This window comes from Plodia interpunctella, chromosome Z, assembly GCF_027563975.2.
Source record: "Plodia interpunctella isolate USDA-ARS_2022_Savannah chromosome Z, ilPloInte3.2, whole genome shotgun sequence".
Taxonomy (NCBI): domain Eukaryota; kingdom Metazoa; phylum Arthropoda; class Insecta; order Lepidoptera; family Pyralidae; genus Plodia; species Plodia interpunctella.
The window spans coordinates 12,436,260-12,449,882 of NC_071324.2; the positions used below are offsets into that span (position 1 = coordinate 12,436,260).

The following is a 13,623-nucleotide window of genomic DNA, read 5'->3' on the forward strand; positions in this document are numbered from 1 at the left end:
ATATTAAAAATAGATGTATTAATTTAATACATCTATGCATAAAATAAAAACTATATGGGTTGTCAAATCAAAATCTGTTTTAACATACGTCCATCACTTTATTCGATAATACAAACAACAATTACATACAATAATAATTAGTGTCAAGGCTTAAACTAATAATACGATATTATGACTTCACAACTACTTCTCGCCCGCCGTCGCTTGCATGCTCACGGGGAAAACTCAGCATAAATATAACCATACATTTGTCCATGGAGCAAGAACCTAACAAACGTTGTGTGACGATACGCGGGGTGGAAGGCAGGTGCGTGGGAAACGCGGCACTGACATACATTCCCAATACATATCTTAAAAATAAAATGGAAGTGTCAATGGAAGAATCAATTAGAAAAGTAATTTTATTATATAGCAGTGTTCCAGTAACCCGATCAAGTGGGCCTTGCAGAACAGGTTAACACTTGGACATTACATAACACTTTGATAATATTCGTGACTGTATATTACACCTGACTAGACACATTATTATGGCTTTGGTCGAATGAGGGTAAAGTTAATAAATGAAAATTCAAACCAGAACGGCGGTGAATCAAAGAGCATCTCAACCGATTTTTTTTTACTGGCAAACAGGCATTGATTTGAACGTGTTGAGATTGTGTGTCAGCCAGTCAACCATAAGTGACAGGGCCTCACTAATGGCGCCAACTAGTAAACGAAAAAACAGTTAACTAAAAAGTTGTAACAGATCTATCTATCTACTAGATTTAATCAGACCTCATAGATGCGGGTTAATCATGGGTTATTACCTCATTCACCCTCACTTCGTGAATTGACGAGTGACTTTTGGTCTCCTAACCTAAATGTCAAAACCAATATAAATATGCGTGTGTAAATTGTAGTAAACTTTTGTCATCTACGAGAAACACACTAAGCATATATCCATTTAGTGTAGATTATTATAACGGGACCCATCAATGAAATTACAATTTATTTTAATTGGGTTTCTTTTGAATCAAATTTTCATGTCTGATTTATAAAGTTTCTTTCATAAATTTGTCCGAAATACGCTTCCCATGCAAACTTCACGGAAAAGCGCGCGCGACACTTATATAAATAATTATGTTTTACAGTTAAACACAACTCGTTTTCCCCAGCGATAACTAGTTCTAACCAAGAATAAAATTGTATTGTAACATATTGTATCTTTTTTTAAATACACATGCATACATTTGGTTAGAGCCTATTATATTGTAACTAATACGTTTAGGTAATATGAATTAGTAAAATACATTTGTTTACATGGTAAAATTCTTTGATAAATCCAGACAATGCTAATATATGTATATAATAGAACACCTTTATACTTTACTTACTATTCAATAGAATATAAATTTTAAAAACTTGTTTTTTTTTTTAATATTAATTAAGCGATATTTCCAGGTCTTTTAATTTTAATATTTTTTTTAATAGTAGACGTAATAGTAAAGAAATTCCTCACACCATCTCCCTACCAATAAAAAGCCATGCCACATTGCTACGTTGAGCTCCGTTGCAGCTCCGTCGCGCTTCGTTGTTATCTATAGGTTTTGAGGTTAACGTTGTGCGTAGATTTAGGTCGAAATTCGCCATACAATTTCAAAATTTTTCTGCGTTGATCCGTCTACGGGACGGAGCTCAATGGAGCAATGGGATATAGCTCAAATAAAGTATAAACTACCTACAGCCGTAAGATATACATAATACTTTTATGAAAATAATGGTCGTTGTGTTATATTCAAAGACTCGATGTACCTAAATAACGGGTTAAAAAGTTATATATCAAATATAGATGATAGTCTATTACAAAAGTTACATAATATCATAAAGTATAATAGAATATTGATGACTTATTTGAAAAAGTTGTAATTCTATGATCAAAGATAAGAAAAATCCTACTTTATATCGATATAAAAATCTCGCCAATAAGTTTGACATTTACATATATGTCACTCATACTAATATATAATAATATTAACAACCATCTACCATGATATTTCACTTTAGACTCAGTACAATAATTTCAATCAATTAACTGGTTAGTGTTGCCAGTTCAAAAAAAATACTGCAATTACTTCTCAAATAACACACGCACCGTATATCTAATTTAGTTCGATTTTATGTACGTTTCAATTACATGCTACATTCACATACTTTTATGCATATTCCTATGCAAATGTTAAAACAATATCTAGATTATTTTTAACAACAAATCAAAACAAATACTTTTTAAAATGTCAAAGACATATTTTTATACAAACAACTGTTGCCCACATCCACGTCCGCAGTAGCCATTGAATCGAATTTTATCACAATAGGTTTAGCCGTGAAAGTTACTTACTTTCATATTTATAATATCAAGTATAGATCACGTGAGTGTGAGTCACATTTTCCAGAAAATACTTTTAATACTAATGAGACCTAAGTAATCACGAGATAAAACGGATCAATTTAGGTGATTTTAAATTTCCACGTTTTATTATTTAATTACCACAAACAGTCTTACTGAACAATGTCTAAAATTAGATTATCCGCCCAGAATGAATTGATACTAGAAAAATACATTGACAAACACGTGACATCTTAAATCTGGGGGATAATTGTGTTCAATGATGTGACAATATGCGTGTATTCGAGATCTTTCGATATGTTTTACGAGACTTCGTCCTGCGACGAATATATTACCATCTTTTTCACTTGCCATGAAAGTGAAAGGGCGAACAAGTGTTTAACTCAAACAGTTGTATAGTAAGACCATATTTCTTTACCCAGAAAACACGCCTAATATACTTCTTTACAAATTCCGATCATCACATCTAAAGTGTATCAACTAGAGAAGCGAAACATTCTATTTTATCTCTCGCTCTACCAAGCTACCAGCCGTCGTGCAGGCAACACTGGGCTAATCAAAATCCTGTCAGTCTCGCGTTGGACTTAGTCCACGTTGTGGAACTTGAGAATGGCCCTGCCCTCGATCTCGGAGTTGCAGAGTTTCCTCACCACTTCCTGGGCGTCCTCCGCGGGGAACACGGAGTGCGGCGGAGGTTCGATCTGGTACAACACAATACTATTAATAAGACTACAAATCAACTGCTGCGTTTACATTACAGTTTTTGTATTTACTGCAATGCACATTTTATTATTAAATAAATGTTACCATCATATAAATGATTTCCGGTTCATATCAAGCTTAATAATGACCTTAATTAATTATTGTATTAAATATCATTGTAAGCCCCGCGTGGCAGGACATAGTGAACTCTCAAATGTGTTTGTCACAATGACGACCTCGGTGGCGCAGTGGTAAAGTGCTTGCCTCTGAACCGAGAGGTCCCAGGTTCGATCCCCGGTCGGGTCATGATGGAAAGTTATCTTTTTCTGATTGGCCCGGGTCTTGGATGTTTTGTTTATGTATATGTTATAAAATATAGTATCGAGTTAGTATCCCATAACACAAGTCTAGAACTTATTTTGGGGCTTGCTCAATCTGTGTGATTTGTAGTAATATATTTGTTTATTTGTTATTTATTAATGAAATAAATGAATTACATTGAAAATTTGTATGTATGTAACCGTCGGTCTGATTTTGATAAAATGTAAAAGGTATGTAGGATCTGTCAATAGCACTATTAAGTTCGTGGGGCAACAAAATCGGTTAAGTCGTTTTTGAAAAATTCACAATTTTGTAAATATTGTGTTCGCGAGCTCTAAGTTCGCGGCGAACAACTAGTATTATATAACAAGCTTTTGCCCGCGTTTACTTCATGCGTCTGCTCATAACTTATATTATTTTCAAACGAATCGCGATATAACCTATACCACTAGGTTTTAAGTTAGACTATCCGCTATAAAACTGTGAGAATCGCATCCAATTCCATCTATTCGATGTTGCGTGATGCGCGAACAAACATACAAACAGAAAGACAGACCGACTAAAATTAAAAAAAAAAAAGTTTTGACTTCGATTACTCCCATAAAGATACCCCCATAATTACATAATATTTCATTATTATCTCCTATATACAAACACAGCTCTATTATATGTATAAATGATACTATGTAATGAAGTAATGTCTGACCTCGCCGCGCGCCACTAGCGCCACCAGTTCCCTGAGCTGGTCAATGGACCCGTTTGGCACCACCACTATATTGACGCCCATGTCCTCGGCCTTTTTCGCGAATTTCGGCAGCAACTTCACACCGACGTCCTCGGTCACAAGCACCATGCCACCCTGGGAACAAATCTCAGATTCAAATTCAAATAATTTATTTGGAAATTAGACCTTCACAGGCACTTTTTCTCCTCAATTTTTATATTTATAAGTTATTTCTCACAAGCCACAAACTACTGGCATTTCGGAACGACCACTGCTGAGAAGAAATGCCGAAAGAAATTCATTTGAACAGTGTCGGTCCCTATCAGTTACTATTAAGCTACGAATAATACACTAGGCAACATTTAACGCGCACATATCACTCTGTCTCACGCATTAACACTGACTCGAGTGAAATAGCACATAGTCGATCTCACTCATGCAAATTGTAACGAAAAGGAGAGAACGACATGTTTCGCGTCAAATGTTACCTAGTGTATCTGTGGCCTTAAGTCGAATAATCTACATCCTTACATCCTATACTGTTAATATTATAAATGCGATAGTTTGTGAAGATGTCTATATGCTGTTACTCTTTCACGCAAAATCTACTGGACCGATTGTTATGAAATTTGGTATACGGGTAATCAAAATTTAGATTCATTTTTACGCTGTACCCGAGGCGTCACGACCTCACAACACAAGTTCATGTTTTAAGCCTCACAGCTCGGAAAGCAAATCACCGAAACAAAATACACAGAATCTCATTTTCAGCCGTCACAGCCTCCCAACAACATTTTAAGTTAATCTTTTACCCCCACAAACATCGCAATTTAGAGGTTGTAACTCTTAAGAGACAAAACATATAATCTATCTCTTTCTCACCGCAGCCAGACACTGCAGCGAGCGATGCAACGACCGCGAGGTGGTGCCGAAGTTCATCACAATGTCCACGGGACCGCTGCACGCGTCCACTGTGCGCTCAATCAACTGCTTCTCGTAGAGATCCTCGCTCCACTGAACCACTTTTATCCTGGGGGCAAAATTGTTGAATAATAATCCATACTAATATTATAAAGAGAAACGATTTGTTGATTTTTGTTTGTAATGGTTAAACTCAAAAAGTTTTAGGCCCGATTGTGATGAAATTTGGCACAGTGATAGTAAAAACCTTCAGGAATGATATAGGCTACTTTTTAGTGTGGTTTTACCAGAGCGAAGCCGGGGTGAGCGGCTAGTAATAAATAAATATAAAAGGATAAACCGCACAGACTGAGTTAGCCCCAAAGTAAGTTCGAGACTTGTGTTATAAGGATACTAATATAGTTTATAAGCTTTTATTAACTTTACAAAGTAGATGGCGCTACAGTGTATCAAACGGTAACTAAGTTTTAAAATAATTACGCGGGTAACACCGCTGTCCACAGATAATATAATATAAAACAAAATCCTCTGCCGTGTCTGTCTGTTCGCGATAAACTCAAAAACTACACTGTAATGCTTAATGCAATGTCATGGAATGGAAACTGAACCGAAGACTTCATGTGCGACGACGTATCTCTATATGTCTACGGTCGGTAACATGGCAGCACGTTCAAATCATGCCCCTCTGTCAAATGAAGACTTCGTGACAATTTGTCTATGCGCGCCAAATTGAATATATGCTAGGTATATTTTTATTCCTGTACTAAGATAAACTAACTCTACAGGACCAAAGGAAGATTTGATTACAGACAGATAGCATAAGTGAAGCTTATGTTGATATTGTTGTCCATCACCGGAAGCAAGTGGTTGGTCTATGTAAACTACTATTGGTATACAAACTCATGTGGCACGAGTAGGATTCGAACATTGGACCTTTCGATCCTCAGCCATCACTTCGCTTTGAGGTGTATTAAAAATATACTTAGTAATGTGAAAGTAAATATTTTTTAACCTTTGTCTTTTTTGTTTTCCATGAAAAATAACAGAAAAACAATACGTAACAAGGTTATTTTGATAGTTAAAATTTAACGAGCACTTGATTTGGTTCGGTCACCGACATAAATGTGACTGTTTTTATTTAAAAATGAAACTCTGTACAGTGCAACATTGAGTATAAAGAACTTGGTGGTGGTGAACACATTGGTGTTTCAAATCTAACTATATAAAATATACATATAATAAAACTGTAAATGGTCGTGTCTGCACATAGGAGATGTTAATTAACCGTACAGTTTTCATGGGACTAATAAATTTAAAGTAATTTTTTTACGGCAAAAGCTAGTGTGAAATAAGCAACAATTTTTTACAGCATTGTGTGAAAAACCCACTCTTGTTCGCTGAAAAGTGAATTGCACTCGCACCACGGCCGCCGCTGACCGGTACACTCATACTAGAACGTATCGAGGACAATCATCACCTAATTGTTATAGATAAACTGTTGTTTTGTTATCAAAAACTCATATGTTTTTATGGCATTTGACAATGAATGGAGGGAACTGACCAAAGTTCGTGCGTGGATAAAATTAGTGGAAGTTTTTGCCAGGTTGCACTCCGGGAGTGCCGGCAGAAGTGAAAACTTGAATATTAACGTTGTGCATTTTAGACGTGTTATGAATTTTCGATCAGGGTCACGTGTCCCGACGCGAGTTTAACATTTTTTTACCCATCGCAAAAAGTGCACAACGCCGCTAAATAAGTTTTCACTTCAAAAAAACACTCACTCATCGCTCTCCTTGGCCAAAACGAAGCCCTCATCTTTCAAAGTTGCGACGGAGACTCGAATGCGATCGGTGTAGGCGCCATGTTTGAAGTAGATGGTTGCGATGCGTAGGGCCCACAGCGCGAGGCCGCCCGTGCCCACTATCAGGACCGTCGCCTTGTCTTTATGATTTGGGCCTGGAATACAACTCGAAGTTAGCACAGTTATTTGTTAAAGATTATTTATTACTTATTGATTAGATTTTACTTTATATTAATATTGAAAGTCGGGTTTTTTTTTATTTAATTTGTGTAACGAGTAAACTTGAAGATGACCTTCAAGGATTCTTTTGAGGCATTCGCTAGCAGTGTACACGGTGTTCATGGCAAGCAAGGCGCCGGTGGGCAGCATAGCCGCCACGCTGAGCGGCAACTCATCGGGCACCACCACCAGGCACTTGAAGTCCGGCACCACGATGTAGTCCGCGTACCCGTGGGGCACCCCCTCGTACGGGAACAGAACTATTCTGGTCCCCTCCTTTATCCCGTTTGTGCGCTCTGCAGCCTTCCCAATCGCGTCCACCACGCCGGCCACTTCGTAACCTAAAATGAATGAATGAACATTTATTGCCAAATATTAAACACCACAACACAAAATAATTATAACAAACATGTAATTAAAAAAAATCTTACACATACAAGTAAATACACGTGTGTAATCAGAGTTGTCAAGTTGTGCCGCGAGTTCATTTCGGCAAATAGACCCATTCAGCATATGTTACAGTCACATCAGTGATTTTCAATGGACCAACCGTGTACGAGTCACTGGTCACGGGCGAGTGTGGCACATAAAATACATAAATATTATACCCAGGGGTAACACGCGCGCCACGACATAATTTTGTCGTGGCATTTTGTCGATTCGAGACGACGTATCTCTATATGTCTACGGTCGGCAACATGGCAGCACGTTCAAATCATGCCCTTCTGTCAAATGAAGACTTCGTGACAATTTGTCTATGAACCATAATATGCGCGCCAAATTGAATATATGCTAGGTATATTTTTATTCTTGTCCTAAGATAAACTAACTCTTTCTCATTTTCGAAAGAGCGGAAACATCAGAAGAGATTGGACAGATGGAATCTTCCTGTGAAAATACTGGGAAGAAATCATTTCAGATCTCATCAATTAACTCTCTCATCTTCGCGTTTCCGGTTGTATTCGGGGCTGTGACGCCGAGAAGCCCGAGGTCAGCGTAAATAACAAACCTTAAAATGTTGTCGGCTGCAATTCTTACTATATATAAAGTCGCTGTGTGCCTCCGTTTCTTATTTAACAACGAAAAGTGCGTTGAAATGTTTAGCGACTTTTGTATCAGCCGACGGTACAACGATTTGAACGTAAAGGGAGAAAGGTTAAAAAAGGGTCAAACCGAACCTGGGAACAGAGCTCCGTCACGCAACCCAATATGCGCAGGCGTCGACGTATGGATCCCAAAGCCTTCTATATCGCCCGACAGGCTTCCGAGCGAAGACACAGAAGATGTACTGCACACAGAGGCCGAGCGTGTCCTGTTGGCGCGGTAGCAGGCCCCGGCGTACACCACCCTGATCCTTGCCCCGTACAGAGGTACGTCAGGGACGGGGACATCGAAACTGAACACACATTCCTTCAGGGTGGACCCTGGCGACTCTATGGACACCTGGCGGCACAGCTTCGACATTTTGCTGCTGTAAAGGAAACCTCATCTTACTTGCTATCCGCCAAGAAAATAAATATTTTGTCACCATCATCTGCTTTTTAATGGATGGACAAGAAGTATGGACCCACCACATAATTTTGTATTTGTGTTAAAAATCATGATCGTTTACTCGTACTATGTCGATATATATGGACCGTGGACCTTCTCGAACGCCGATGTACCTTTATTTCGATGACTTTCTAGAGCCGAGTGAATATTTATAGATGATTACATTAGGTTCCTACTTCTAATAATATATAGTGTTTTAATCAAATCCTTATCAGCATATTACATACTAAACAATACTATTGCTCTTATCACTCTCGATCAAGATCTTATAGGCATAAATTATTTGAAAGAAAATCACATCACCAACACTTCAGATTCGCTATCGAATTCAAATGTAACTTATGTCTGTCATTATTATATAGGCAGAATGGAGTAGGTATCCATAAAACGCTCTTACATCATAAATTATCATAACTAACAGTCCAAGCTACATACTAAAATTAATTTTGTTCTTTCTTTAAAGTTAACTCTTTTTTTTTAATTTTCTAAGTGGTGCATTTATATTTAATGATGGCTGGCATGGTTGGCAAAATGGCTGTATAAAAACATGTAAAGGCTAGCTAGTTGTGTGTTCAGCATTGCTGGTCTGACAAGAACACAACGATGTCGGCACCAATACATCAAGCGACAAATGGTTAAGTGTTTTTCAACTAATTAATCCAATATTATTGATCAAGCCTCGAAATACAGACATGATATATTAGACAGAAAGAAAGGATTTCTTATAGAGTGTGTCATTGCTAACACTGGCATCGCATTTTCTTCAATTCGCCTAAAGATATTTGACATGACTTTACACCACTACCCACCGATATCTAGTGAATGTGAATTGTCATGTGAATCAGCTGTATTCTATGGCCAAGACCCATTTATATCTATTCATCAAGTTTGTAAACTCTTTATTGCACGAAGAAAACACATACAGAGATAATATTTATCTTTAAATAACAAGTCTTTGAAAATAGCTAAGTTTGACCTCAAATATTAGCGGAAACACAACATAAACACTATCACTTATCATTCATTTGTTATTGTAATTAATATGTAGTATTGTTATTAAAACAAGCTAATGTTCGCGATAGCAGTGTTGTGGTCTAAATATAGCCCGACCATCGCAGGAGCTCGTTAATATTATGTTATCGCCCGTCATTGCAAGCAACAGGAGACATTTTGACATTTCTATAAAAAAAACAACTACTGGAGATGAGTACACGAGTACTCAAATATATATTATTTTAAAAAATATATAAATAAATAAATATAATAGGACAAACGCGCAGATTGAGATAGCCCCAAAATAAGTTCGAGATTTGTGTTATGGGATACTAACTCAACGATACTATATTTTATAACAAACATTCATATATAGATAAACATCCAAGACCCGATTCTTAAATAATATGAATTGAAGAATATGATTCTTGAAAATACATTTACATGACACACAAACGTAGCTCTTTAAAGAAACTCTTTATCATTAAATAACAAAATACAATTTACGAAAAAACATCCGAACAACGGAGTCTTGATTATCCTTTGATTTCTGGTCCTTTAAATTATTATTGTATGATGTGATTGACGATTGGAACAACCCTGTGGACACGGACGGATAGCGAGCTCTGAGCTCCGACGCTTCACGGCTGAGGAAAAATAAGTAACGCAAAAACTATAAAACATGCAAAAGTCTGTATGTCACGCTTTTATTGATAAACCGCTGCACCGATTTTGAAGAAATTTGAAATAGACATAATTATAATAGATATAACTATAGTAAATAACCCGAAGAAAAACACACAGTTTTTGCCTCAGTAATAAACCTAACGTCCGAGTCTTATGTTTATTTTTTTTTTACTGGAATGGATCTATATACATATAATATAAGGATATAAATTATGAATCTGCAATTTTATACAATTTTGTCTTCCTATGAAACCGGTACAACATCTTGTAAAAAATATCTCTATAATAAACAAGTGGAAAAACAAACAGAAGTAAAAGTGTTTGCTGTTTGGATGCGCACGCGTTGCGGGCGTGATGCGTCGCATCATTGTAACGTGTAGTCGTCCCAAGGTCCCCTTTGTCCCGACGGTGACCGGGTCAAGGGTAGCAACAACTATATTTTGTCCCGCATAATAGTTTTTAACACACAATCTCAAAATACTAAAAGTACATTTAAGGAAAAATATTTTTTAGTTATCGCAGTCAAAAATACTTTTGATGATATAGGTAATACATAGATACCGGTCCGTCTCGCTTTCGCTTGGGTAAAAACATATGTACCTAAATCATCCCCAGGACTCATACTATTGGTGAAAACGGTGTAAAATCCATGCAGTACTTTTTGTGTTTGTTACGATTACGAATAGGACAGAGGACTTTGCTTTTGTAAGGAAAGGATGTATTGTACAAATTAATATTTGAGTGCCGATGGCATGTGACATTAAGAACAAGTAAAATCATGTCTTTCTAAAAATGGGTTACGTCAATGGCGTCATTACGCCTGCCACCGCCAGGTGCAGTTCATTGGTGTCTGTAGTTTCTAGCTTTTAGATAAATTACTATATTTAAATTGACGTGAAAAAGTGCTTGTGAATGTCTAATTTCGGAATAATACAAATTTGGGCTCTCGGGACAAACAAACAGATGTACAACTTAATGCTAAGCATAGTCTATCAGTTTCAGTGCCATTAGGAGATTGGAATAAGAAAATTATTTTCGCGTAGACCTTGTTACCCTTATTTATTCTAACGTTTGACTGGTAGAAAATGCCATATGAAATTAAGTTCACTATTCGAAAATATTGTTGTGCTGATTGTCTATATACTTCAAATATTAAAATGTTTATTTACATCTCATTTTAAACCTAATTATCCTAACATTGTAAAACTGAATTTGTTACCTCTTTCTACCTACTTCAACCACTCTTTTCTGAAATTTCAAATATTTATAATTAAGACTAATATATTGTGTATTTTGTTTTATATATTTCACCTCCAAAAAAACTGTAAAAAAGGATAGGCAGGCAGACTAATAAAAAATTATTAATTTTAGGAGTATGAAAAAGGACATAAGCTAGTTTTAATTCAGGAAAAAGCCTTTCCCGTAGATAATGTATTCATTTACGTATGTTTCTAATCATTTACAAACTGTTATTATTAGACCCTTTAAGATCTAGGTGGAAAATGTTATGTCATTGATTGTTATAATAAGAAAGATAAAAGGACTATGAAGTAAAATAAATAATAATAAAAATGAAACCTTTATACAGGTGCTTTAATGTATCCCTGTTAACATGCCGAGGTTAATGATAAGGTTCATAGAAAGAAATCCCGCCTAAACAATAATGATAATTTAACACAAGTTAATAAATACCAAAACAAGTTAGTAATATTGACTCAATATTGATTTAAATTTCTGATGGGTGAGATTTTTTTTCTAAGGCGGGTAACTAAGCTGTGGATTTATTTTGGCAATCACACCCCTACTACCCAGACACTTGCACCCTGGGAAACAAGATGCAGAGCACACAGAATGATCCTATATGAAAAGATGTGGTCTGCTCCAGGTCAAAACTGTTTCCCATTATTCCAATTAAGTGGACATGAGGAAAAAGTTTGTGCATACTTAATGGTGTCCTATGCTTAGCATTGATAAGGAAAGGTCTGAGATGCTGTCATGGTGTTGATTATATGTTTATGAGAGTCAAAGTATGTAAGATCTATGAGATTATTGTACTTGACAAATACACCATAGCAATTGATAGGACTATAATATCTTAAATATTGCTTTATATTATATTGTAAGTAATATTATATTGCATACAATTAGCAATAAATCTAAGAAAATTTGGACACTATAGTTTTTGGAGAAAATAATGAACATATAGACAGTGAGAAAAGTGTTGAAAATGAAACTAACATAGTTACTTATTTAGAATGATAAAAATTACCTTGCTACATATAGTGTGTGGGGTGTGGGGTGTAACACTGTGAAGACACGACATTAAGTCGGTATACTGAATACGGCACGTCGGCACGGAATTCGCGGCCAATTTAAAGTTCGCTCTGAGTTTCCATTCTAAATATAGGATTTATTTAAGTCAAATTGATAATGTGATTTTTTATACATTGAGAGATCAACAACAGCGGACGGCGGAGTTTACACGATCTTTGTGTGGGGTATGACACCACACCACCACAGGTCTGATGCTTCGCCAAATTATATAAACACCATCCAACATGACCTTCCCCACCGGGAAGGTCATAACGTATAAATATATAACAAAAAAGGCTACAACATGTGAATGAGAACAATACATAAAAATACAACAAAATATTTTTAGCATACTAGTTGATATGTTTCCAAAAATGAATGCGCAATGCATTTAAAATTTACCAAATAAAATATTCTTTGTTACAATTTTCTTATTTGCGCCCGCATATTCTATGGAAATAAAATACAATAATTACCTTTTAGAATAAAAACGCACAATTATAGCGACTTCACAATACAAGCAATTAGTGCTCAAATATTATGATTTAAAATTTAAAATCAAAAATATTACGTTTTTATTTACAAGGACAAAAGAAAGCAAATTTCATAACTGTCAATGTCAGCCTATGACAGTTGATACTAAAGCCTCCTTTACACGTCGGCGGACGCATCCGCGCCGCGGTCATCATCAGCGGATGCGTCTGCCGCCGAATGCCGACGTGTAGAGGGGTGATTTACGCATCTATGGTAGATATTTAACGTGATATGCGCCAGATGGTCCACCTCGGATCCGTTTGTTGTCGGTTTTTGTGGCACGCCTCAGAGGGATTTGGCGCGAACGTTTGGCGTTGTGTCCACACGTCTGCCGATGCATCAGTTTGATCGGAGTTGTGTTAGTAAGTAGGTACAGTACACGTACGTACGTCATTAGAACGTGTAAGGCAGTGAAAATGTTTTTCGAATTCAGTGTCATTCGCGACCAATCGAGAATCCCAAAAATTGGCA

The 13,623-nt window shown here is 36.4% G+C and overlaps 1 protein-coding gene across 4 annotated transcripts; it reads right to left on the minus strand.

The window, feature by feature from the left end:
- Window positions 1-77: 77 nt before the first annotated feature.
- Window positions 78-13,300, minus strand: Drat (Death resistor Adh domain containing target). 4 transcript variants are annotated; one of them, XM_053768814.1, is made up of 7 exons: window positions 13,095-13,300; window positions 8,253-8,545; window positions 7,149-7,415; window positions 6,836-7,010; window positions 5,016-5,163; window positions 4,116-4,268; window positions 78-3,087 (listed from the first exon to the last, which is right to left on the minus strand). In XM_053768814.1, the coding sequence occupies exons 2-7, from the start codon at window positions 8,536-8,538 to the stop codon at window positions 2,971-2,973; spliced, it is 1,146 nt and encodes a 381-aa protein (XP_053624789.1). In that variant the 5' UTR covers window positions 8,539-8,545; window positions 13,095-13,300; the 3' UTR covers window positions 78-2,970. The 4 variants fall into 4 exon arrangements, with proteins under 4 accessions (XP_053624789.1, XP_053624791.1, XP_053624790.1 ...); XM_053768816.2 differs by having other exon boundaries at window positions 8,253-8,542; window positions 13,095-13,233; XM_053768815.1 differs by lacking the exon at window positions 13,095-13,300 and adding an exon at window positions 12,575-12,824.
- Between the last annotated feature and the right edge of the window lie 323 nt (window positions 13,301-13,623).

What these genes read in the sequence shown, in the direction of transcription:
- Drat (XM_053768814.1), bottom strand. Translation starts at nt 8,538, where the DNA reads ATGTCGAAGCTGTGCCGCCAGGTGTCCATAGAGTCGCCAGGGTCCACC. An exon ending in TGACGGAGCTCTGTTCCCAG is followed by an intron (nt 7,416 to 8,252) that starts GTTCGGTTTGAC and finishes CATTCATTTTAG; the next exon opens with GTTACGAAGTGGCCGGCGTG. An exon ending in CGCTGCAGTGTCTGGCTGCG is followed by an intron (nt 4,269 to 5,015) that starts GTGAGAAAGAGA and finishes ATTTGTTCCCAG; the next exon opens with GGTGGCATGGTGCTTGTGAC.